This window comes from Talpa occidentalis, unplaced genomic scaffold (genome assembly GCF_014898055.3).
Source record: "Talpa occidentalis isolate TD23 unplaced genomic scaffold, MPIMG_talOcc4v2.1 talOcc4.12, whole genome shotgun sequence".
Taxonomy (NCBI): Eukaryota; Metazoa; Chordata; class Mammalia; order Eulipotyphla; family Talpidae; genus Talpa; species Talpa occidentalis.
In genome coordinates, this window is record NW_023601212.1 from 76089600 (window position 1) to 76116999 (window position 27400).

The window sequence follows — 27400 nt, forward strand, 5'->3', positions numbered from 1 at the left end:
AAATTTCTGTGCCTCACCTACTAGAAATTCTGGTTCAGTAGGTCCTAGGGAGAGACTAGGAATTTATGTTTAATAAGGCTCACGATAGGTTCTAATGATCTGTGAGGTTTTGGAACCACTGTTTTATATAATCCAAGGTCTTCCCCTTTCTGCAGAGAAACATCTGCAAACTGGAAATTACCTGTTCAGCTTCTAATTAGCAGCACCTGCTCTGTGAACCACACTCCCTTCCTCTGCTTCCTTCAAGTGATAGTCAATCCCACCCTTGGTCCTGCCAAAAACAAAACATACCCAGGACAAAGGTAACTCAGTAGGCACTAAAGCCTTTGGATTTGTGCAGAAAAACTGCTATAAACAGCTTCGTTTCTCATTATTAATCTATCTCATGTGGGGATTTCCACAGGCAGAAAGGCTCCCCAAATGCCACAAGCTATATTTTCTTGTGGATCACTGAAACCTAATTATTAACAGACCAGTAAGCTCCACTACAAGACTTTCATACAATCAGCAGATTACAAAGCAGTCTTGAATTATGGGTTATGGAGAACAACTAAGGAACTGAAGGGCAAATGATTTCTCCACCACTGCTCTCCTACCTGCCACAATATTTGAGCTTCCTTGGAAAATAGAAATTTTGTACAAGGCACTACTTACATAAACCATTTTTAGTTTGAGAAGCTTGAGATACAGAGTGTATGTGACAAAATCTGTCTATTTTGTTTGTCCTAATTATAAAGATCTCCCTCCTACCTTACCAGCCAGTCTACTGAGACTACAGCCACAGCATGAGTCAGTCTTCGTTTAACACCAGTAGCACAAGCATCGACCTCTGTTACACACCAAAGAGCTGACTAAAAGGGTACCATGTGGAAGTTTCAAATCATAACACTGAGTTTGGTATGGTCTATTAATTTATAAGCAATCACAAAGTTCTGCAAGGTAGTCCTCTAGCATTCCACCAAGTGGATCTAATTTCAACTTGTTAGAAAGAACAACAGAAAAGCAGGCATCCGTAGAAGGGATTCTGCAGCCATAGAAAACAAACCCAGACATCCTTACCTGTCGGAGTCCCTTTGGCATTTTCTTTCTCTTCCCAAGGTGCTGGCAGAGATTACGATCATTTTCTCGATCTGAGCTGTAGTGATGTGGGTGGCTGAGTCTGCTCTTCTTGGAATGAAAGGACAAGCCGTTGGTAAGTGCTTCTCGTTTCTTCTTGGTCAGAGGGGTCTGGCGTTTCTCGACACGTTCCTGAGGCTTAAGTGCTACATCTTTCTGCAGAGAAAGAAAAGGAAACGTGGTTACATAGGTTTCTATGGTCATACTCAAATTATAGGCTACATGGGGCTATTAGAGGAGGGGCAGACGGAGGCAGGAACGTGAGCTATGAGAATACCTAACAGAGTTATGGTTCTTAATTTTTCCTCACTGCCAATGCCAGATTCCAAATATATCCTTTCTGTTCTTGTTTGGCAGAAAACGCAACAAAGCACAAAGTATCTCTCCAGTAAATGTGATTTACCTGCTTACCAGGGAGAGAGTGGCTTTCCATTTGATTCTATACTGGGTCTAGAACACAATGTCACTCCCCGTGAGGGCTCAATACACTCATTTCCCAAGTTGGGAAAGTGATTGTTTTGGGAAATGGAGTATTAAGTGCATGCACAATTCAAAAAAACAGCAGAGATTGAACATACCAGCGTCAAGTGGATATGAGCCAGTAAGAAAAATAAAATGGTCAATTCATATGATTAAATGTTTCCTTAACGTATCATGTATTTTTACCGCATGTTTCTCCAAGCGCCCTTAATTCCTACTTATTTAAAAAAAAAATCACCTAGATGAACAATGTTAGGAGAAGGGTAATAAATAGATGTTCTAGAATAGGGAGCAGCATCTGCAGAAACTACAGGAGGGAATGTCGGACCACACAGCCTAGTAGAGAGTTCTTTCTGTGCCTGCAGGCAGCTCAGAACAGACTGAGATACCAAGACCTGGGTTACAGTCCTGACACTGACATTACTCATTACCACACTTGGGTTAAGTTACTGCAACTCTGAGCCCACATGCAAAATGGACAAATGACCTGATATGATTCATGCGGGTGGCCTCTGGACCCTGAAGGACACTGGACACATTAAAACTGAAAATGATCTGACTCTATTTGTAAATAAACTATACTGAAAATACTCCTTCATGGAGCCTCATTCCATACCCAAATTCAAAGTTTCTATGGTCATAATTTTTATAAAATTAAATAATGCAAAATAAAAATTTTCCTGTAGCTATATCTCCTTCTCAAAATATCACTCATTCTTTCTTCTTCTCAGCAATATTTTTGAGGTAACGAGTTAGCTTTTCTACTGCTTCCCAACATCCCAGCACTTCCAACCTGACATATACAGTGCTGCTCAACGTCTTTCCCAAAATAAGTCATTGTCATTAGTTGGAAACCTTGGACCTATTTTACATCTGCTTCCAGTTGGTCTCGAAAGCCCTCCCTTCCACACCTCTTTCTTTTCTAGTCCAATGAGTCTTAGCAGTGCTGTCCTCTTGAGAAGACCTTTGTTATAAAGCGAAACACTGTTCTCATTCACTCATTCAACAAATTTTTTTTGTGTCCCCAATATAGGCCAAGTACAAACTTAGCACAGTTCTATAGGTGTGGGGAATCAATCATGTTGGGGGAAATCCGTCTCCCTTAGAATTTAGGAGAAAAATACTAATCAAACCATATGAACATATAATTGCATATTGAATTGCTCTTAAGAAAAGCAGTGCTAAACCTGGGGGAAAATGGTCTAGTCCAGAGGTGGGGTTGGCACTGAGGATATCAATGCCTTCTGACCTAGTTCCGAAAGTCACAACAGCCAGAACAGCTTGTACAAAGGCCCTGAGGCAGATGGCAGCATGAACCCTTGAAAAAATGAAAAAAACCCTTGAAAAATGTATCCTTCATCTTAGTAATGCTTCACATACTGAGAAAAGCAAATAATAGGTGACATATATATTTATGCTTACTAGATAAAGTTAACAAATGACAAACTTATAAAACACAACAGTGGTTTTATATCCCAAGCTAACTTGGGATCTAACGCAGAGTGAAGCAACCAAGAAAAGCTGTTTAGAGCAGGAAAAAAAAAAAAACCTAGCAGGCACTGATGCCACACGCAAAAAAAGATTGCAGAAAATAGCAAGAAGCCCCAGAAAAGAGAAAGGTCTTATCCTTAGAGCAAGATATCAAAGATAACACTCTTATAAGGTAAATGAGTGGCTTTTGATCTAAATTCTACTTGCTATTCCTGCAGATGATTTACCCTCTGCCATTGGTGAGGCAGCTATCCTGAAGCAATGAGGAAGTAGTGGGAAATGTTTAGGGAACAAGGTGAGAGATCAAAGCAAGTGCATATGGTCACTGATTCCTGACTCAAAACCATGTTTATATGCCTAACCATGGTAAATGTTCAATGTAAGTCTCTGCTATATTTATTCCTTTGTACTGTATCTACAACCACAGTCAATTATGTCAGACATCTGTTCAGCTCAAACTAGTCTGTGTTTAGCCTCACGTGTTACCGAAATAGTCAGCTATCATGAAAATATCTTTGGAATAATGAGAACCTTAGCAGAAGCAGTCAGGTGAGTTCCATCTTACACTGCTTCTATATGATTAAATTGTACTATTGTTAAGAGTAATAGATAAACTCCCCACAGTTTTCTTTGTAATACCGGTCACCGACTACTGCCCTACATCATGTGCATGTGGTATTGGGATTAATAAACCAATGATATTTTATAAAGTATCAACTGTGCTTTAAAAAAAATTGTACCATTCTCTTTGGAGACCAAATCTCCTTCTTTGGTGCTCCAAAGTATATTGAAAATTATGTGTAATTCCATACAAATGTGAATTAATATTTATGAGAATATGGTATGATTTCTTCCAAATCCATTTTATTTTCATGTAGCATATTAATCAAGGCATTCTCACTGTACCCGCAGAATAGCTGCACAGAGCAAATGGACCCCATGCCGTGACATTAGCTTGTAAGAGACCTGCCAAAGTCTTAGAAACAGCAGCACAATCATCTTAGTTCCAATTAATTTTGAGATTTTTCAACTCTGGGGGTGTAGACCAGGAAGAGACAGAGAAGATCAAATTGTGTGCAGAGGTGGTAGCTGAAGTAGTAAGAACAGTCTTTAAAAAGAAAAGATTTATATTTTAAATATGAGGGATTATTCTTTCAAAGATTTAGCCTTATTTATGAATTATTGTACAGGCCCTTTGGTACAATTCCTGAATAAACCAGCTACTGTTTCCTTACTGCCTCTATTAACTGACTGCCTACTACCTTCAAAATAATTATTGAACTTTTTATTGAGTGCCTCGAGGGAAAGAATTACAAAAACTACAGTATAAACACTAAGACAAATCAATTAATTATAAACTAATTATATAAGATTACAAAGAGTTGCTCGCACAATTTCATACATGTGTTTGCACATATATATCCACCTACACCTCACCATCAACTAACTATTAGCAACTAATATAAGAGTATCTTTACAGGAACTAGGACAGTCTATAAAGTATGACTAAAAGGTAGGGAAGAAATTATCTGATAAACAAATCTTCAGGGTCAATGACTAGATGAATTTCAAAAGTCTGATGATTCGTTGGCCTACCATGATTCCCAAAGAAAACTAATGGCCTGTCCATCAGAATTAGCTTTCTGAAAATAAGATGACTATGCCTCATACCAGCAAGGGAAGCATTTAGTAAACAAGCACGGGAAGAAAAAGAGGAGGAGAGCAGAAGGATAAGGATGAGATCTGAAAAGAATGCTTCAAGGCATTCAAGAAAGAAAGCAATAAAGCCAGCCAGCCAGCAACAGAAGACTGGCTGTGAGGTAAAAAGATTTAGACACATTTACTGGCAATAGAAGAGGTAAGTGCACATGCTACGCACAACAGACGAGAGTAGGTTTCCTGAATAGTTGAAATTATGTGATTTTTAGGTCATTGGTGATGGAGGGCAGGGTCACAACAGCGCATATGCTGAGAGGCTCAGAGACCAACTAACCAAAGCAATTTCCTTCAACACCCAGCTTTCTTCAAAATAGATGATCTTGCTCTTGACTTTCCCTTCTCACAAATTACAATCTTCTACCAAAGGCTTTCTCTGCCACTCTTGAATTTCAAAATGAGGTGGTTCAGTGTTGTGCAAACTAGGGGAGAGCAACAAATTGCAGATGAAACACTGTGTAGGCTGCAGGGCTCCATTTGCTGATTACAGATGAAGCCAGAGACAATAGAAAATGAGAGCACAATTTGCCTGCCTTGCATGAAATAGGTTTTAGAAAAAGATTCTCTGCCTGATTTTTCCAACCAAATTAATCTGAGAGCAGCTCATCACTTACAACATATCTGTGGTATAAGTGTCTGCATGCACCCCTGTGTACGTGTATGTGTAAAACAGAGGTGCATCTAAATAGAATCTCTTCTGCCAGTCATTTGATATTAGGGACATGCAAAGAAAATAACGGAGAAGCCAGGAAAAAAAGAAAAAGTATGTTGTCACCATCAATGGCTATGTGCTGTCAGTTTAGTCTATCGAGTTCTTTACTTGTTTCTTGTATCGCATCTGTACTTGTTTTTAAATGGCTTTACAAACATTGATTCCATCACTTCTCTTCAATGCAAAAGAGGTGAAAGGGTTTATAGTGGGTAAAGAAGTCAAAAATTAAATAAGCAAAACACACAGTTTTTTAAAACTTAATCTATATAGCTATGTACATATTGGTGCCCAACTTTACTTCTGAATAAACGGACCCATGAACAGACATTCAGGACCTAAATTTTCCAGTAATAAGAATGTGTAGGAAATGACAAAAAAATAAATATGAAAAAGCATCCCTTGTGCTCATTTCCTCTAAAAACATAAAACAAGGGCCTCCCTGGTGACCTAGTTTCAGCATTATCACCTCTAAGACCTGAGCTCAATCTAGCCAGGTTGCTAACCCACATATGGCGCAGCAGACCTCTCCTGTCTCTTCTGCTACTGCCTTCAGCAGTATATTTCAGTAGATCCACCTGTTCTGCTCCCCAATCTGTCTCTGGCGAATTTTCTCACCCCCCACACCTCTGGCTTATACCCAGTTCTTCGATGGATGGATGGATGGATGGACGGACGGACAGATTTTTGAATAAATAAATAAAAGCAAAAAGCAAAGCCAAAATACCTACTTGTATACCAGACTGTTTGCAACCTGTTAGGATTATCTAAGAAAGGAACCCTGAGTTCAAGCAAACCAATAAGCTATTACAGTATAGTGGATTAGACCAGGAACAATTAAGGTGCTCTGTATTACTATCTTGCATAGTGCATTAACACTGCAGCTCTGTATTGGCATAAAGAAAGAAAAATAGAAAAACAGATTAGTGCAATAGAATGGACAGTCTCATAAATAGACCCATATACACAGGGACAACTGGTTATCAGCAAAAGGGCAAAAAAAAAAAATCTGTGGAAAAATAATCCCTTTAACAAATGTTGATGGAAAAAGCAGATATTTACATTAAAAGAAACCATAATTGAAGTCCATATTTGACTCTAATTTAGAAAAATTAACTTAGAACATATAAATCTAACTATAGAACTTCAATAAGAAAACTTTTTATAAACTTGAGTGCAACATTTCTTTGATACTAAAAACACAATTCATAAAAGAACAAACTGTGTTAGTACACTACGTCAAAAATCAACACTTCTCTTCAAAAGACTTAAAATGAAGAGATAGATGAAAATAGTATTTGTGTAGTGAAGTTTCGTATCAAGAATACATTTTCAAAATTCTCAAAACTATATAAAAGCGGGCCTCCCTGGTAGCGCAAGGGGTTAAGTACCGCAGTATAAAGCAGTCAGCAGCCTCTGCAGCACGAGTTTGATCCCTGGCTGGCCAGGGAGCAACCCACATGGCAAGGCAGACCTCTCCTGTCTCGCCTGCTGCTCCCCTCAGCAGTGTATTTCAGTCAGTCTGCCTGTTCCGTTCCCCACTCTGTCTCTGGGTGAATTCTCTCACCCCCCCTGCATTGCTGGCCTGTTCCCCAGCTTTTGTATGCATAAATAAATCAATCTTAAAAAAAAATAAAGAATGAGAGGTAAGAAACTGGAGAGAATTACCATAGGCAGGTATTAAAAAAAAAAAAACTATATAAAAGCAATCAAAAATTTTAAATGAGTAAAAAATTCACAGAAACTTTACCAAAGAAGAGATAAGAGTGACAAATAAACACATTAAAAGATATTTAACATCAGGGCCTCCCAGGTGGCACAAGGGGTTAAGCAATGCACTAAGAAGCAATTCACAGCCTCTGCAGCACAAGTTCAATTCCTGGTCCGCCAGGGAGAAACCCACATGGTGAGGCAGACCTCTCCTGACTCGCCCGCTGCTACCCTCAGCAGTGTGTTCCAGTCTGCCTGTTCTGTTCCCCACTCTGTCTCTGGTGAGTCCTCTCATCGCCCCCACCCCACGCCTCTGGCCTGTACCCCAGCTCTTATATGCATAAATAAATAAATCTTTTTTTAAAAAAATGATGTTTAACATCAGTAGTCTTTAGGGAAATGCTAATTAAAACCATCATGAGATACAACTGCATACATATTAGAAAATAAGTAACATGAAAAAGAAAGACAATATCAAGTGTGGGCAAAGATGTAGAAGGGGAGCCTCCCTGGTGACAGAAGGGGTTCAGATGCAGCATTATGAAGCTATCCACAGCCACTGCAGCATGAGTTTGATCCCCAGCCAGGGAGGGGATCCATATGGCACAGGAGACCTCTCTTGTCTCACCCGCTGCTCCCCACAGCAGTGTATTTCAGTCAATCTGTCTATTCTGTTGCCCACTCTGTCTCTGGTGAATCCTCTCATCCCCCACACCTCCGACCTATACCCCAGTTCTTCTATGCATAAATAAATCTTTAAAAAAAAAAAAGATGTAGAAGGATTTTCATAGACTATTGGCAGGAATGTTAAATAACACAACTACTTTGGAAAACAACATGGACATATCTTTAAAAAGTCTAAGTATACCTATCACAAGAGCCAACCATTCTACTCCTAGGTATTTTCCCAAGGGAAAATAAAACAGCACATGTCCAAAAAGAGTATGAATGTTTACATTAGGTTAATTTGTTATAGCCTACAACTGGAAATAGCTCAAAAATATATATCATCAGTGAGATAACCACTGATTGGAATATTACTTGGCAATAAAAAGGAATAATCTATTGATGCATGCTACAATACGAATAAATCAAAAAATATATTTATACCTTGGTAAAAGATATAAGTGAGAAGAAAACACTGTATGATTTCACTTATAAAATTCTAAGAAATATAAAATAATTCACTAGCGACAGAAAGCAGATTAGTAGTTCCTTGGGAGGAACAGGAAGAGGAGAGTATCTAGTGACATGAGGTAGCTTTTGGGGTGACAGACATAATCACTGTCTTGATTGTGCAATGTTTTCCTGGGTGTATACACATGTCAAAACTTATCAAATTTTACACTCTTAATTCAAGCAATTTACTGGAATGTCAATTATATCTCAATAGAGCTGCTTTTAAAAATGGCAACCCTTGCCCTCATGCATAACTGGCATATCATCATTACCAATAAATAGATTACAGTCAGCATCCATCAAAAGAAACACACCTTTCAAATTCCTGAAACAAAGGATGACCACATCTTAAAGAACTCGTTTTAGCCCATATTATACCAATGAATTTTCCATTGGAGACAATTCAGCTGTGCACATTAATGGCTCAATCAGACTAAGGAACGGCATTGGCATTCACAACATTTTCAGTGGCAAAATAGAGCTCATTTTGTGCATTTTTTCCCTCAATTCTGACAGTCAATTCTCAGTTACTCAAAAGCTAACCGTTTATAGTGTTTCCCTAATCATTTCATCAAGAACCTTGGTTGTTGCTTGACCACACCCTCTATGAGCACTTTGATCAAAAAGCAAAGATGAGAACACATTTTTTCCCACTGTTGCTAATTTTTTTTTAAAGATTTATTTATTTATTTATACAAGCACTGGGTACAGTCAGAAGCACAGGAGGGTGAGAGAATTCACCAGAGCCAGAGCGGGGAGCAGAGCAGGCAGAGGGACCGAAGTACACTGCTGAGGGGAGCAGCGGGCGGCAGGAGAGGTCTGCGCGCCATGTAGGACCCTCCTCCGGTGGCCGGGGATCGAACCAGCGCTGCAGAGGCTGCGGGCAGCTTTGCAACCCAGCGCTCAACTGCTGCGCCACTGGGGAGGCCCTGTTGCTAATTTTTTTTAAAAAAGTTGAGAAAGCTTATGGCTAATTAAAAAAAAATTGACACATCTTTAATACGTACATTATGATTCAATGACATACGGCTATCCAAAAGGAGAAAAAAAATGTTTAAAAAAGAAAGTTCATAAAACCTATTAAATGTGCAGGGTCACTGCCAGAGGTTAGAAGCAAAAAAAACAAACTAAAAAAAAGGAACATAAAACCAGGCACCAGGAGGCTCTCCTATGTTTAGTTATGGGATGAGGTCACATCAGCTTAAGTGAGATTTTTGTACACTCTGTGAATTGAGAATGTCCCAGCAGTCTCCCATTCCCATAGATAATTGAGAGTTGACTGCTGTTAGACCTTAACACACTCAAAATGGTTGAGTCCCTGGCAACCAGATGCTATTGCTTAAAACAGTTTAGGCTCTTAGCCCTGAAGGATTCCTAAAATTGGATTACAGTCCCTCCAGATAATCTGAGAAATACAGCATGACGAAAAGGAAACCTTAAAAAAAATTAACTCCCCTATAACAGGAACATTCTGAAAGCTGAGCACAGCATGACTGAGGCAGAAAATCTCATCAGTGAGGGCTTAAGGGCAATAACACAAAGGGCCAGTCCAATACGGGGAAGGGAACCCGCCAACAGAGGAGAGAGCATAATGGAAGCCAGAAGAGAAAGTGAGCACCACACCACACTCGAGCTTTTCAGAGGGCGGAAGACTGGTTTGGATTCTCAAATTGCTCTTGCCTTGTCAGCCATTCAAATCTCATCGAAGGTCACAGGTGTATTTAAGAGGATGTATAATTCTAATGTCATCCTTTTCAATTACCCATTATTCATTTTTGTCTACACATTTCATGAAAAAGGAAAAAAAGAGCAATAATTAATGGACTCATTACATTGCAGCCAAATAATTACTAATTGGGTCTTCTACACAGAGATGGTGACCATGACTTCATGATCCCTACACTGCAAGCAGAGAACACAGTACAAGGCAAGAGTAAGCTGCTTTTGAACAAATGAGAGAAATGAGTATCCTGTAAATGTTTCCCTCACTCTAGAAGTGGCGCTAAGAATCATACCGCTTGCATGTCTCCTCCTTTTTCAGATTGCCTCCTAAGAACTTAAAAACTTAATTTTGAATTGTATGCCCTCACCACATCCTGGTGAAACCATTACTATTTCTCTCTACGCTAAAAGCAAACATCAATTACTTTATTAAGTCCAAGAAAAAGAAGACCAAACAATCAAGGGAATTGACTGGGAAAATGTCACGTCTTGCCATCGTCTTTCTGTCTTGATATTAAGGTAAAATGACCATTTACTGGATCTTAGTACATCCTGTTCACAGAAAAATCAAGAGCAGTTGAAACTCTAGAACCTAAGTTTCCTCACATGAACCAATATATGAATATATCCATTCTGCATACATGAATGCGGAAAGGAGAAAAAAGGAAAAGGTCCTATATATTTACCCCACACATACCAACACATACCCACACATACCAACACACATACCAACTTACTATTAAGCCACAAAAACATGAAACGAAATTTTGCAATATGCACAATATAGATGCTAAGTAAACTATGTCAGACAGAGAAAAGCAAAGGTACCATACCTCATATGGTATCACTTAGATGTAGAACCAAATATATACAAATACATATTTACACACACATGCATGCATGCACACACACACACACACACACACACAAAGCTCATCAATACAGAGAACACACTGGTTGTTGTCAAAGGCAAGAATGGGGAATGGGTGAAAGGGATGAAGGGGTCAAAAGGTACAAATGTTCAGTTATAAAATAAACAAGTCCTAGAGATGTAATGAAAAACATAGCCTGGCAACAATAGTTAATATTACTATATTGCATATTTGAAAGTTCTTAGATTTCAAAAGCTTTTATCACAAACTATGATGACAGATGTTAACTAGACTTACTTCATGAGTTTTTGCAATACACAAAAATACTGAATCATTGAATTGTACACCAATAAAATGTTTTATGTCAATCAAACCTCAATTTAAAAAAGACGGAGTGGTTGATACTATTACCCAGATATTCCAGACAAGGACTCTGATTGAAAACCTCTTCATATCCAGACAGTTGATACATATTAATAAAGCAAAACATTTTCTACCCTTAAAATATTTCTAACTTCGCTCCCCAGGTACACATTCTAAATCTTCATTTTAAATGTGCAATTGTCTCTGGAAGTATATTCTGCCCTTAATTTACTGATACGCTTGTAATACTGTAAGTGTGTGTTACTATAAGTGAGTGGTTACTTTCCTACCCTGGGTGAGTCCTGGAAGAGAGCTAATTATTCCAGGTTCATTGGGGAATGGGGACCTTCCTGAGCCTGCATTTCCATTATAAAAGAATACTAGAGATGATGATGTACATACCAGGAATTCATCCTGTAATATGGATATCTGACCCTGAGTGAATGTCTTACTTACATAAGGAAAGATGCAGTATATTCATTCACTTAAGTTTTCTAACAGAGTGGAATGAATTTAACCACAGGAGAAAAAGAAATTAAAATAAAGATTGGAATTCTGAGTCATGGAAGAGGCCCCTATTCCACTCTGCCATGCTATACCTTTGTGATCTTCACTCTTTCCCTTAATCTTCCCCAGAAAAGAAAAATAAAACTCCTGATGTGACATCTGTATCTTAGAAGGGGGGGCGAAAGGAAAGGCCCTTCTGGCTCTGGCAATTAAAAAGTCAAATCTGCATTAACAGGCAGCAAAGAACACATTGGTAGCTGACTTTGGTTAGGGCTGGCTGTGCTTTTCCAGAAGCAGAGGTGGTAGTTGTGAGTGAGAAACCATTCCTTAGAAAGGATCATTTAAAAAAAATAAAATCACACGGGGCCTCCCTGGTCACCAGGGGTTAAAATGCAACCTATGGGGCTAGCCACAGCCACTGCAGCATGAGTTCGATCCTCGGCCAGGGAGAAACCCACATGGCGCAGCAGACCTCCCCTGTCTCACCCGCTGCTCCCCTCAGCAGTCTATTTCACTTAGTCTGCCTGTTCTGTTCCCCACTCTGTCTCTGGTGAATCCTCTCACTCCCACCCCCTGCACCTCTGGTCTGTACCCCAGTTCTTGTATGCATAAATAAATAAATCTTTTAAAAATAAAATAAAATAAAATCACACATAAAAACACAAATGCACAAATACAGACACACAGAGAAGGCACATTCTGTCCACTCAGCAAACAGGAAATAATTTTATGGAAGGTAATTTAATGTTTAGGACTATTCAGAGACAAGAAAAGCAACTTCTCGCAAAACTCACATTATGTGTTTGAATATAAATACAGTTTTATACAGCATATTGGGAAGTGTATATGGATAAGAGACTGTCCCTTTATGACTAGGTTTTTCAAGTGGTTCAGATGGGTTTCTAGAGAACTATGAAATAATTATTACTTGAGTTAAGAATTCCATAACTTTCTCCCAACTTCCCAGAAACTGTTGTCAACTTCCCAGAAACTGTTGTCAACTTCCCATTGGAGATGAGAAGGCATTCTCTATATTACACAGTAATGCAGCAGGCAACCAAACTGTACATGTGCACATATACCTTCCCACACACCATCATCAACTGTTACATTCTTTCTCAAACTAATCTTAATTGGTTTCCAGAGGCAATAACCAATCTATTTCAATGCCCATAAATTTAGCATCCTCCATGGGATGATATCTGAGGTTTCTTCAAGCTCTCTAATGTTATTATCCTAAGTAGCTATTTAGCACATACAAAATGCTCAACAAATGCAGCTTATAGTTATTGAACTTAGAAGTGCTTTTTTCCCCAAATACATATTTCCCAGACGTTTAAAAGTCCCTGTGAGATTTCTCTTCTCTGTAAGCACATTTGAAGTTCTTTCATCCCAACTTGATTCTGATTTGTGACCTAGACATGATTTATGGAAGGATCAGCCCATTTCCAAATATAAGGCAAGGACTAAGTGATGATCTTTTTCATTACCACTAATATATGTTAAGCAACTTTAGAGTTTGTAAAATCTTTTAAAATTACCTCATTTAATTCCTTATAATCCTATATAATGGGCAATTTCACTTTCATTTTCTAACTGAGGAAACCAAGGTGTTGGTATACAAAGTCTCCACAAAGCCAGACAATCAATAATTGGCAACACACCTAGAGTCACTTGTCTCTAATTCTACTCTCATTCCCTAACACCAGGTTATTATAGCCTTATATGTGTGTCAGGATTATGACCTTTTGTTTGAAGAAATTTTTAAATTATAGTTTAGCATTTTCTCATTATATATCCTTCGGCTCACCTCCACTTCCCCTCCAAAGCATAAGTAGGGAAAGGCTCAGCCTCTTTTATCAAGTATTTGAATTCTTACTGAAGGATTCAAATCAGCAATAAAAATATTGCCAGAAACAAAAGCTGTGTCTTTTCTTTTCACCACTTTGTTTCACGGGGGGGAAGTGGCAAAGGATGGTACCCTTCTCACCTTACCAAAATAAGAAGCTATATGAAAGCTCCAGACTCTGAAATCCATGTTCAGTCTATGTGGTTCAATAAATACTAATGAATGACTACAGTTATAAATATTCACAGGTGCAAAAAAATAGCAATTTCTGTTTAGCATATATGGCGAATACTCTTATCACTAAGTGACACGTATACATGGTTTCATAGAAATTTTTTCCAAGCTTTGGGGTTTGTTCGCACAGCTCTAGTTGATGACTCGGCACTGTCTCTTTCCCCTCTCCTGTCAACCCCCATCTTCTATCCAGGTTTTATTCAGAAGCATTTTCTTTCCTTTCGCATCATATGAATAAAAATAAAATGGAAACCTCCTACAGGTTTGCACAGAACACAGAAAAAAATGGTTAGGATGGACCCAAAGACCTGAGACACAGACCAAATAAACTGTTTGAGATACTTCTGCAGTGAGAATAAATTGGACCCTGTAATTATAGTTAAGAGAAGAAAAGAGATCACTTTGTTCTTTGTCTTGGCGACCAACTTGATTTGAGAGATGAAAGGTTGTGTTGCTTTGCATAAGAAAATCAGATGCTAATTCTGAGGCAATTATGCCAAGATGTCCAGACTTTTACTCAGTTTCTTAAACAAGCCACAGGCTTGTCTCTGCACCAAAGCTTCCTATAGATAGATTTAGTGATGTTTAGGTACTTATTGGGTCTATCAGATTTGATAATAGAATCAATCTCTCCCTTTAGAAGTTCCAGGTTAATGGCAAAGTTTATTAAACTGCAGGCAGTCATTCAGAAAAGATCAATAGAGACATGATTACAGAGTAACCAGAGGATTAAACATGAGATTTATCACAAAATTAAACTGAATTAAATGTTCTCTGATAGCACTTGAAATGCTGTCGATACTTTTAAGTCATAATCTATGCTTTCTGTGTTTACCTAATAGGCAATAGGGACATTTGATTTGAGAAAATGACTGCTATATAAAAACATGAGCCACAGAAATTGCTGAAAGCATTGAGAGTCCCTTTTGAACATGTTCTCCCATTTTCAAAAAGCAGCATTTTAATTCATCTGTAAGAGCTGTCCATAGTTAACTTAGCAGAGTTTTGAGTTACTAAGTACGCACCCCCTTCTGCACATTGTTAATATGTGTCTAGACATCCTCACTGGCAGACATCATAGAAACTATGTCTGCAAATTTCATACTTTAAACAGTTACCTTTTCTTCTTTCACACAAGCATGTGGTATGACATTGGCGCTTGGTCCCATGAGGGAAGAAGACCGGAAAATGTCATTTGGAAGTAGGAAAATCAACACTTCATGATCGTGGCAGGATTTATCGATGCAACCACAAGCTCAGCAAATTGCATTCATAAAGGTGAAATTCCCATCACAGTCTATGAAAGGTAACCACTCGCTAAACAAACTGGCAACAACAGCATATATACTCACAATCAGTAAAGGAGTCGATATACATGATGGCTGTTAAAGCTGACATCAATATCACCGTGAGAGAGAACAGCTCTGAAATGATAAAGGCCAGGCCTGCTGTGTGAGGTTGGGAGGGTGTGTGCATGAGCAAATGGGTTGACAGGGAAACCAGTTATAGGAGCAAAAATTGAGTCTGTGGTTTAAATTATAACTTGGACGGTAGTATATTTGAGGGAGATTTTTCTTTTTTTACCTTGTCCAATTGCTATCACATTGCTAGTACAACTGATCCCACAAATGCGTTCAGCCTTGTCCTGCCCTGGTGACCAGCAGGCTCCAGTGATTTCAACAGTAATCCAATATGGCAGCTGTTTTGTCAAGAATGGGAAAGGCTGGATTGGAAACAAGATGCTGAGGCTGAAACCACCCTGAAATACTATCACCCTTTCATCAGCATACTGATTTTACGCCACAGAAACCACTTTTCTTCTCAGCAGTTATCCAACCTTACAGTGACATTTAGTACCAGAGACAACCCCAAATATTCCTCAATTCCTCACGAACAAGAATGTCATCGGTCTAGAGCTGGGGCTGCTTCGAAATGCACAAAACTTCTTAAATTGACTACTTTTTTGATAAAGGATACTATCTGTTTCTTAGACTAGTTCCGACAATGGAAACTTCATTCCAAGAAAACTACAACACTTCACTGCTGTCCATATGCTTTATCATTTCCCATTTCTTCCTCTGTGGTTTCTGCTCAATCCAGTCCTGACATAAGCAAGTGCTCTGGTGGCAGTTATGTCTAGGTTTAAGAACAAGCCCTTCCAATTTGTGGTTTTGTGACTAGAGCAATATGCCCACCCTGATAAGCCTCATTTCTACTCCTGATATACAGGGGTGGGAGTTAAGCGGTTTAATGAAATCTGCAGAGAACCTGGGCTATTTCCAGGAATAAAGTAGATAATAAATAAATAAGTGAGCAGTTCCTCTTCCTGACAATAAAATTATATCCTTAGTCATTACAAAGAGAAACTGCTAGTCATTATAAAAGGTTACCTTTGATGCTAGAAGATTAATGGCGGTATCTATTTTCCATATATCCACAAGGTTGTGTTTACTGAGTGGCTTTCAGTGTACCAAGCAATGCATTTTATATTTATAACATCTCTTTTAGTTACACACCCTGTGAAGCTACAGTTTTCTCTGTGGACTCAACACAAATCTGCCTGGCTCCTGAGCCCCTACATTTCATAAAATAATGGAAGAGAATGTAGAATTCCAGGATGTGGTCTGAGTACTATCCAAGACCTACACTGTGTTTAGGAGGCAAACCTTCCATACTTCTCTATTCCCTTTTTGTTGTTGTTGATTTGTTTTGTTAACAAGCACATTATTTTGTCCTACTTTGCCCATGAAACAATGCAAAGAAAGCACAATATGCTATGTGGAATAACACCATCATATAAATTTTCATCATTTTCCCCATAAATCAGCCTTGCGTCATTTATGAGAAATGCAAACAAAAGACTGTTCCCTGAAACACAAAGAAAAGAAATGCACTACCTATCACCATACGGAATGGAAAGATGTGAAAATCAGGAAGTTTGGCATATAAAGAGAGTAACCCTTACACTCATGATACATTCAAACTTAATAACACCACCATGCCAACCATTCCTACAGACAGGAAAAAGAAAGACCAAAAAAGCATTTGCCACTGATTTTCATCATAAATCTCTTTTCAACTGCTTTGCCCCTGCTGCTTTTCCAAATGAGACATCTGTCCATTTCCAAAAAGAAAATAAATGCATACAAAACACTTACTAGATGCAGTTCAACATGAAAAGATTACCTACAAGGCTTCCTGCCAGAGCCTAACCTTGAAAGAAATGGGTTTCTTAGACTCTATTAGGGAATCCCTCAATGTGCCATCCAAAACCTTACTGCACAAGGCTTAATGGAACAGGAGGAGATGGAAAAAAGAAAAGCGGGGGTGGGGGGGGAGCTCTCCTTCCCAGCTGAGCACTGACACATACAGTACCGTTTGGGAGGCAACTTTATGTGCTCTTAGTAGTAGATTAATGAATGTAATTACCTAGCATTGTGGCTGTGAATGCTGCAAAAACTATAATTTATAGAGTGCTGTAAAGTTCTAATGTGTTTTTATGTCCATAAGCTGCTTAACCATAATCTAATGCATTTGTACAAGAACAGCCTAAGTGGCTCTCTGCTGAACAGTGAACACAAGTGTCTGAACCTCAGCAATTCTACTCGTACGTCTTTATAACCCAACCCCGTGTGGTAAGCATCTGAGGGAAACAGCTGCTGAATTATACAAATAATTCTGGAGACAGTGACAAGGCTCTCTGCCTCTCTCACCATGAGAAGAGTTTCTGGCTGACAAAGGGCTGCAGGCCTTAATTAAATGCCAGAGTGGTTCTGTACACATGTTTGGAGGTTACTTTTCTTTTTACTACCGTTCTCACCACCCTCTCCTGCAGTCCATCTACCCTCATCTAACTGTGCCCTCTACAGTGGGTACGTTGTGGGGGTGGTGGTTGAGGGAGGATGGTGCCAGGGAGGAGGGTGTCTGGGAAGTAAAAAGAGCCGGGGGGTGGGGGGGAAATATCTTTCTGTCTAAAAATATCCCACTGACTTGAAGCTTTAATGAAGTCTCACCATGTCCATTTTTTCCTCTTTTCCTGCCATTATATTTTCAAGAAAAGGGAGATATAGCTCAAAAATTCTTTAACTTCTAAAGCAAACTATGCTTTGAGACTGCCTTAGGCAAGGATCTCATATGATTCTCTCGATAGCTAAATGTGATGAAGATGACAGTGGTGGTGGCAGTGGTGGCACTGTGGCTAGTGCTCATTAAGAATATGCCAGGGCCTCCCTGGTGGCACAGCAGTTGAGCGCCGCACTGTGAAGCTGTCTGCAGCCTCTGTGGCGCCGGTTCAATTCCCCACCAGCCAGGGAGAACCCCACATGGTGCAGCAGACCTCTCCTGCCTCACCCACTGCTCCCCTCAGCACTGTCTTCAGTCCGTCTGCCTGTTCTGCTCCCCGCTCTGGCTCTGGTGAATTTTCTCACCCTCCCATGCTTCTGACCTGTACCCCAGTTCTTGCATAAATAAATCTTTAAAAAAAAAGTGCCAGAATCACATGCCCACCACAGTCCTGTGAACAATACTACTAACAATCCACTTTCAGAAGGACAGACTGAAGACTGTGATGATGGGTAAGTTGCAAGCCCAATGTTTCAGTTCAACTACTTCCTCTAGATTCCATACTAAGCTCACAAGGCATGTTAAGTAACTTTTCCTCACCTGTAACATAGGAACATTAATAGTATCTTCCTCATAGGATTGTTAATTCAGTTGATTGTTAAATCAGTTAATACAAATGAAGTTATCAGAATAGTGTCAAAACCGAAACAATGCTTGTTTCACATTGGCTGTCATTACAATTACACCCCCCCCCCACCAGAACAGTCAGAATATGAATATACTGTCTGGGAAGGGGCAAGACTAGAAGACTCTTGAAGGGACACTAAAACTCATCTACATTTACTACAAACATTCAAAGTCTCAAACATCTACAATTAGGAATTCCAGAGATTTATCTTGGAACATAACAGCACCAAAAGACAGCCAGAGCAGCAAAGTCCCAGAAGACAAGCCCCACTCCCTAACCAAGTAACAGTGCTGAGAGTAAGCAGCACTCTGAGCGGGGACATCCCAAAGGGCCCTTAGGAGTAACAGCCAAAAGACTGAGCAGTAAGAATCCCCACTCCTACCTCTTGTTAGTATCAGACAATATGATATGGATGAGTATTTTATTACACATTGGAAAAACAATAGTCCAGGAAAGCACATGGCTACGAAATCTATAGAGTATCTTGGCTGAATACAGGAACACAATGGCATTACATCAGTGGTCTCACAGGGATGAACAGTCAGCTCCAAGACACACACTCAGGGTAAATTAGTATCATGGCTAATAAATAATTGATGCTGTTCCTAGTTAAAAATGTACTGCTCTCCAGTATTCATAGAATGAGATATGATTTGGATTCAATTAAAGTTCTATCCTATCCAAGGGAAGAAATTCTGCCTCCCATAGAGAGCCATGTGACTGCTTAAGCCACATTGATCTCTGGAACCCTCAGCTCCATCACAGGGACTGCTTAGGTAGTAGCTACACAAATATCTCCCCCACCAGAAGAGTAGAAGACAAAAAAGCTTAACAGTAGGTTACAGAATGGGGGAAAGTGTTTCCTTCCTCCTGTTAACTTTGCTTCCACACTGGATATAAGCATTAGTTCCTATTATTTAGTCTGAAAGCAGAGCGGGTGGGAGTAAATAAATCATTTCCTGAAAAACACTGTGGTAGTCATAACAAAGCTGAAGTGGACTTGGGTGCAATAAGGCTTTGGAATCTGGCCAGTTCTCTCCCTCTGCCTACCCTGACTCTGTCTCCAAATACAAACCACTGTTCTCCAGCAACCTTCAAGACTCACTTCCTCCTTAGCAGTTCTATCATCAAAAGAGTGTTACTGGCCACACAGAAGTTCACAAACCTTCACTTGTTTCTCACTCTACCTATCACCAATCTCCTGTTTGTCTTTCTCACCTCACAATTTCTTACTAGGAACAGGATAATAACCTGTGTCCTCCCATTCTCTCTGCACTTCTCCCCTATCCTCTATCTCAGGCCACAGTGTCATTCAGTCACCATCAGCAAGTTCACATCTATCTCACGAATCCTGTAAGAAGTTCAGGGTACCCTGCTGCTTGCACCAAATCAATAGTACAAATTCCAACTTTCCCAGTACCCTGCCATGGCTTTCTCATAACTCCCTCTCCATCAAAGTACCTTAGGGGTGATATCTTACTCCTAAACATTCTAATTGTTTTCTGTCTATCCCAATGGCCTGCAAGATGTTCCATTGAGATGAAGTAAAACTACATTTAAAAGTCTATTTTTATATGTTTTTCATCTCCCTTGATAACTTCTAATTTTTATTTTATGGTTGGCATACTGTACTGGTACATACATAAAATCTTGAATAACATATACACAGAATATGCTTATTCTGTGTTACTGCTAATAGATGTATAAAATTTTAAAAGTTTAGAAACTTGGTTTAGACAACACAGAGGGAAGCAAATACTTTAGTCGCAGAAACCTTTTTCTATACTTTTTAAAATATTCAAAGCTCTTAATACTCAAACATGTCACTGAGCAATTTACTGATAGTGTAACTAGACATCACAAATCACAGCCTATAATCTCGGGGAGATAAAAAAGGATGCTCTGTGAAACCAAACCCCAGCATTTGTTATAAATCAATCATTAAGGTCCAAGAAATAGCCACATTCAGGACAAGTGTCAGGAAACAACGTAATGATGACTTCAGAAGGGTACTAGACCTCTAGTAACAAGTCCCAACCTAATTAAAAGGCAACTATCAAACATACCAATATTAAGTGATATGGTCCATAGATTTATTTTAACAAAACATTAGGGATTTGCCTATTTCAACAGGATTCTGTATTGAAACAGAAGATCAAGCGAAGATGTGATAAAACTTATTCCACCAATGCGTATATTTCTCAGAAGACAAAATAAATTCAAGTTCATTCATCACTCCAGCACTCACAATCAGTTAAGTTTGTGTGACCTGTCATTTCAGCAGGGAAGCTCAAGTTGCAACAGCCTCATGGAACTGGGTAATTAAGTGCTTACTGGGAAAGGGACTAGAGCCTTACTTCAATGACTACAGTAAACGTTTTATGTAATTTCTGATCAATCAAGTGGTTTATTATTATACAAATAGTGGAAAATATTTTAAAACTTACACTTTAATAACTAACTTTTTTTGGCTAATTGGGAAATAATCAAGTAAATTCTTGACTGTACCTAAAAAAATCAAGAGATTAGCTTATGTATGTATCCAAAAAAAAAAAATTGAAGTGGAAACTTAGCATCAACATTAATCACTCATTGTCAACAACTGTTAATGTACTCTCAGATGTCATAATGAAAATGTTCAGGAAGGCCTCAATGATCTGCCCTTCCTAGGCATGAACAGAGGTGCTGATAAGGTGCACAGAGGCTGTGATCACTACAAAGAGACCCACCTTGAAATCCCTGGGGTCCAAAAGTCTGCCCATATGATGTAAAGTTACACTACAAGGTTCAACTGTGCCACCTGTTCTGTGCTTCCTAAGATGATTTTAAATTAAGTCTAAAGCCACCAACATTTTCTACACATAACTATGTGGCATCTTTTAAGCTATTTGTGTCATGCAGAGACCTGTGAATTATTTTCTTTCCAAAGTTCTACACAAATACAGAACCAGGACTGGGCATAATAAATCTTTTTAGCCCCTTGGCTCTTACATTGATAATCTAATGAGGACAATCATAGTCAATTTAGCAATAATGATATTAACAAAAATAATAACCATAATAATGCCAGAAACATTAGCACTAAGTTTGCAAACTCACTGTGACAGTAGTTAGGAACAATTTCTATTCTATTCACCACAAAACGAAAAAATTATTAAGGCAATTATTCTCTTTAGTTAAGTATCAAACTAGTATCATTTAGAAGCATAGGGAAGTAGTTAATTCTTTATACACAATGAGTTCTTGGACTGAGCATCAAGATTCTCTCCAGTGTTTGAGAAAGACTGACCTAGACTTTGCATATATTTAACTGATGTACTGACAAGTGCCTAGACAGTCAATAATTTAAAATAAGGAGAGCAAACAACGGAAAAGGAGTAATTTGGAGGGGGGGGTGAAAAGAAGGGGAACTAATGAAAAGTATGTCACAATAAATTCACAGAAGACTCCAGTGGAAGATAAAGATTTTAAAAAATGATTTGGCACAGATTATAGTCCAACAAAGAGTCACTGAAAAATTTTTAGGGGGGGGGGAATGGTAAGTTTAGAGCGGATATGAAAGATTTATCTACTAGAAACCACCATAAAGATGTAGGTCTGGGGCTGATTCCTATCAATTCCACCTTAACCTCTGCTATTTGTCCACCTTTCTGTGACTCCAGAGTGACGACTTCAATTCAGACCTCCTCATCTGGACTTCTGCTATCAACACCCTAATTGGCAAACTTGTCTACAGTCTTTCACCCTGTTGCAAGATTGGTTACATCTCTAAGTATGTCTCTCCCTTACTTGAAATCTTCAATGATTTACTTACTCATCAATTCTAATCTACTTGGTCTGGGTCCAAAAGATCTTCTGTGATCTAGGGCTGCTTCTGGATCTAACCCCAGTGTTTGCTCTCATCTCCTGCACCCCCACTGTACATTTACCCTTCAGATATATTAAACTAGTATAAGTTCCCAATTTTGCCAAATGTCTCTTAAGTTTCTTTAAGAGTATTATTTTCTCTGCCAGTAGTAATATTCCTCCCTAAGCCACTCTACCTCATAGCTTAACTATCCCAACTCAGCTTTAAGGTCTCCATTATTATTGTTCACAAAAAAACTTGTTACTCTTGTATTATAACCTTTCATTTACTTTTCCATCTGTTTATTAATCTACAGCTCTCTTGAGGTCAGGATCTAGGACTTGTTTTTTATCATATCCCCAGCATCTAGCAGAGGGACTGATAGGTAGCAAGTGTCATGAGCATTTCATGAATGAATAAAAAAATCAAATTTCTCTTTAAAGAATTATCTACTTCAGGGGCAACCCAGGTACCATAAAGGAGGTGTTCTGAGCCATTTTCTGCTTCTCTTCCAGAGAATCAGGAAACAAAAAGTTATGCATGATATTCTAATCAGAGACCTATCATTCCTTTAGGGTAGGTATGCACCATTTCTACTACCGACAGCATTTCTAAAAACTTAGTACGTGTCAAACTTAAGAAATATATGCCAAGATAGCTTCCAATAATGAAAAGGACTCAGTAAATGTGGTAATAATGATAGCAACTCACAATTACTACACATTTACCACTTGCCATATGTATAACCCTATATATTAGGAACCCTGAATCTTCTACCATAGAAATGAGGAAATTGAGGTTTACCAATGTCAAGACAGCGGTTCTCAGCACTGACTACTTAATGAATTTTCTAGGAAGTTTTTTTTTTTTTAATGCCAAACCCCACCCTAAACCAATTAAATCCAAATATCTGGAGTACATTAAAGTTCCTTAAATGTGCCCTCAAGTTTAGAAACCACTTGCTGAGGTGATAGGCCTAAAATTTCCTGGTTTCAAAGCTGCAGACAACCTGAACTCAGTCTGATTCCAGAGCCAGACAGATCCATTAAATCACTACACTCTGTTTAGCTACTTCTCTGAGCTTCTAAGTTCTAGAACATTTATTCTTTCTTTTCAAAGTATGAGCAGGTGATAGTCTCTCGATTAGTAAAAGGACGTCTATTTAGAACATAGATGAGATCAAGTGCCACCCTGAATGTGTAAGTCAACTTCATGGTTCTCATCTGAGACAGCAAAGAGGGCCTTTTGTTAATTTAATATCAATTTTCCTAACTATTTTATACCAGTTCTTCCTACCAGCCATTGCAAACCATAAGATATTAATCTGCCATCATTTAATTATTAAAAAGAGAGAAACTATTTTCTCAAGAGGCACTAGAGACCCAAAGTTTTCACCAGAAATGACAGGTCAGAAGAAGAAAAACTAGTTGTATAACTGGGGTAAAGGAGACTGAAATATTAAAAGCTTATCCTAAAGCAGTATTTTCAATGTTCCAGTATCACACACGCATTAGAAATCCAACATCTTGTCCTAATTTCAGTGCTTAGAGTAAATTCAGTTTTTCAATCAGACATAATATTTGACATGGATAACTATAATAAAGTAAAAATCAAAATCAACAAGTAACTGTAAACGAGAGACACTCTATAGGGGCTGTGGGGGAGAGAAGTGAGTCGGATCAAAACAAGGGTGGTGGGAATTGTATGGGGACTATAACCAAGATGAAAATGCATACATTGCACAAAAATGAAAAATAATGTAAAAAATATATAAAATTTTAAAATTTAAAAAAATAATTAAAAAAAAAAGAACATACCCGACATGACAAGAAAGGAAGAAGATGGAAAATAAAAAATTAAGCAAGTTACAGGTAAAGGGACAAAAGGCACAATGGATTGCAATGTTCTATATTTTCCTACTTCTGAAGCTTGAGTCTCAAAGTAAGAGATACCCATGCTTTCCTCGATGCATCAGGACTGACATACATGTATGTCTCTGATATGCTTTATTATCTACTATGTTCAGGGCTGGCTTCCTTAGATGTGGGACCTGTGCACATTGTTCAGGGCCCTGAACTCAGAAGAGGTGGACACTTTGTTTAATGTTTTTTTTTTTAAGATTGATTTATTTATGCATACAAAAGCTGGGGTACAGGCCAGCGATGCAGGGGTGTGAGAGGATTCACCAGAGACAGAGTGGGGAACAGAACAGGCAGACTGACTGAAATACACTGCTGAAGGGAGCAGCAGGCGAGACAGGAGAGGTCTGCTGCGCCATGTGGGTTGCTCCCTGGCCTGCTGAGGATCGAATTCGTGCTGCAGAGGCTGTGGATTGCTTCATAGTGCGGTACTTAACCCCTTGAGCCACCAGGGAGGCCCTGGTTTAATGTTTTATAATTGTATCTCTGAGCTGTGTTTACTATATGAAGTCTGATGAGACAATTGTAGTATACTCAGTGCATGAGTGAAAGAAATTCACTTAATGTTTATATTTGCCTTTCTCCCTTGCTTCCCATTTTCACATAGCATTCACAGTGACCCATGAACACTGAATTCCATGAACACAGGCATTCAGTAAGACTCAATGAGAGTATAAAATAAGCATATTAGGTCTATGACAAAGTAAGAGAAGACACTGAAAGCTCTGGAAGCCATATTTTTTTTTTCTTCAAGTCAGAATATATCTTTCAAGAGAGAAAGGAGGCAACAGTATTCTAAGAACTCTGACCTCAAAGAGTGGGTACTCCTTTTGAATAAAAGTATATACAAATGAGAAAGTTTACAAAATAAACACTGTACAAATCAGAATTAAAATATATGCCAAAATAAAACAGCAATTAAAAGTGCTTAAAGGTAGGAGACCCCAAAGCTATCCTATGGGAAGGGCTCCTTAATAAGACTCAGCAGTCTCACATTATCTGGTACACACAAAAGCAAATTATAGATACTTAATAAAAACTAGTGGGATTGTCTCTCTTGACAGCCATTCATAATTTGCCCAAGAGTTGTGCAAAATGTCATTTTCAGAGTCTCTTGCTTGCTAATTCAGAGCTGAAAACACATGTTCCAGTAACTCCTGCCCAAACATAAATAACACATTGCTTCAAACTCACATGTCAATAGGAACTGATATGCTTCATTCAGAAGGACTGGTTGAACAGGGGCAGTGACTGTTACAAGAAGAACCAAGGTGTATTATAGGCATGCACTGAACCAAAGGCAAATATCTCTTCCAGTGCAATGCACAGGTATGAGAACAGTTCTTCATTTTCCAAGCTAGCAGAGGGGAACACTGGTGTAATTACTCCTAAACTGCCTAATCTCCTTATTACTTATATTCAAAAGTCAATACAGGTAGTGGAAAGAGCAATGGCCCAGAAGGTATGAGATCAAGATTTAAGTCCTACTTGATCTTATACAAGCCATTTCACCTCCCAGAAATTCTAATTTCTCATTTATAAGATAGAGACAATCTCTCACTGCTCACTCCTAGGCTGCCATGAGAATCACATCAGAATGCACACATAAGCATGGAAAAGGCAGAGAGGAACAAATGTTGCAGTATTATTATTAAGCTTTGGAGTAGGTCTCACATGATTTGAGGAAGACTGATCTTCATGATTAGCTTATATTCCTGTCCTTAAACTGGGTGGCACAAGGAACCCTGCGTGGGACAAAACTTCAGTCAACCCAAAATTAACTGTCTCCACCCACCTAAATGTTTTTAAGGATCTTTATACAATAAAAAATTGTGAAGATGAAAACTGGTCAATTTAAAGGAAGCAAAACTCTATTCAAGAACTATAAAATTCATCGTTGACACATGCTTAATGATGTATCATTCACAACAAGGAGATAATGGGATGTATCTACGTCTTAAGTCAAATATTCTCATATCAAAAATGAGCAGCATCTTCTCAGGGAACAAAACTATAAAGCCGAATCCCAGGATAAATGAAAAATTCCAATTGCCAGCAGAAGCTTATAGGTAGGTAGCATACAGTATCTGTTGACATAAGAACTTTATACATAAATTGTTTTTATAATTTGTCAACAGCAAGGGAAACTTCAAGGGTACCTAATACATGATGAATAGAGATTTACATCTTTGTAACATTTTCTTAAGTGTAAAATTATATTTCAACTATGTGCCTATGCAGAGTTACTAGATTAAATACAGGATGCCTAGCTAAATTTGAATTTTTTAATTTTCATTTTTTTAAACAATTTGTGAATATACCTTTATTTTTTTTTTTTTTAAAGATTTATTTATTTATTTATTTATACAAGCACTGGGTACAGTCAGAAGCGCGGGAGGGTGAGAGAATTCACCAGAGCCAGAGCGGGGAGCAGAGCAGGCAGAAGGACTGAAGTACACTGCTGAGGGCAGCAGCGGGCTGCAGGAGAGGTCTGCGCGCCATGTGGGACCCTCCTCTGGTGGCTGGGGAGCAGCCAGGGATCGAAATGGCGCTGCAGAGGCAGCGGGCAGCTTTGCAACCCAGCGCTCAACTGCTGCACCACCGGGGAGACCCTTAATTTTTATTTTTAAACAATATTTGCTTCCCCCCACCCCCTCAGGTGTAGTCCCCATAGAATTTCCTTCCCCAAGGCACCTGTGCACCATCACCACAGTCCCCTGTGCTCCTCCCTCCCTCCCTCTGATCCCTCTCCCTCCTTCTCCCCTGTAGTATGTCTCTGATTTATACTAAATTTGAATTTTTGATACAGATTTCAAGTAGAAATATTCTCAAACATTGCATGGAATACACTGATACTTATACTGAAAATAATTATCTGCATATGAAATTCAAATTCAATGATGTTCTGTATTTTCATTTGCTAATCCTGGCAAAGC

At 38.8% G+C, this 27400-nt stretch overlaps 1 protein-coding gene across 7 annotated transcripts in view; it reads right to left on the bottom strand.

Moving 5' to 3' along the window:
- AUTS2 (activator of transcription and developmental regulator AUTS2) overlaps positions 1 to 27400 on the bottom strand; it is a 1093480-nt gene that overhangs the window by 803711 nt on the left and 262369 nt on the right. For all 7 annotated transcript variants that reach the window (XM_054693588.1, XM_054693587.1, XM_054693590.1 and 4 more), the window contains exon 2: positions 1060 to 1272. In XM_054693588.1, the coding sequence (XP_054549563.1) occupies positions 1060 to 1272 (213 nt within the window). The remainder of the gene's footprint in view (positions 1 to 1059; positions 1273 to 27400) is intronic.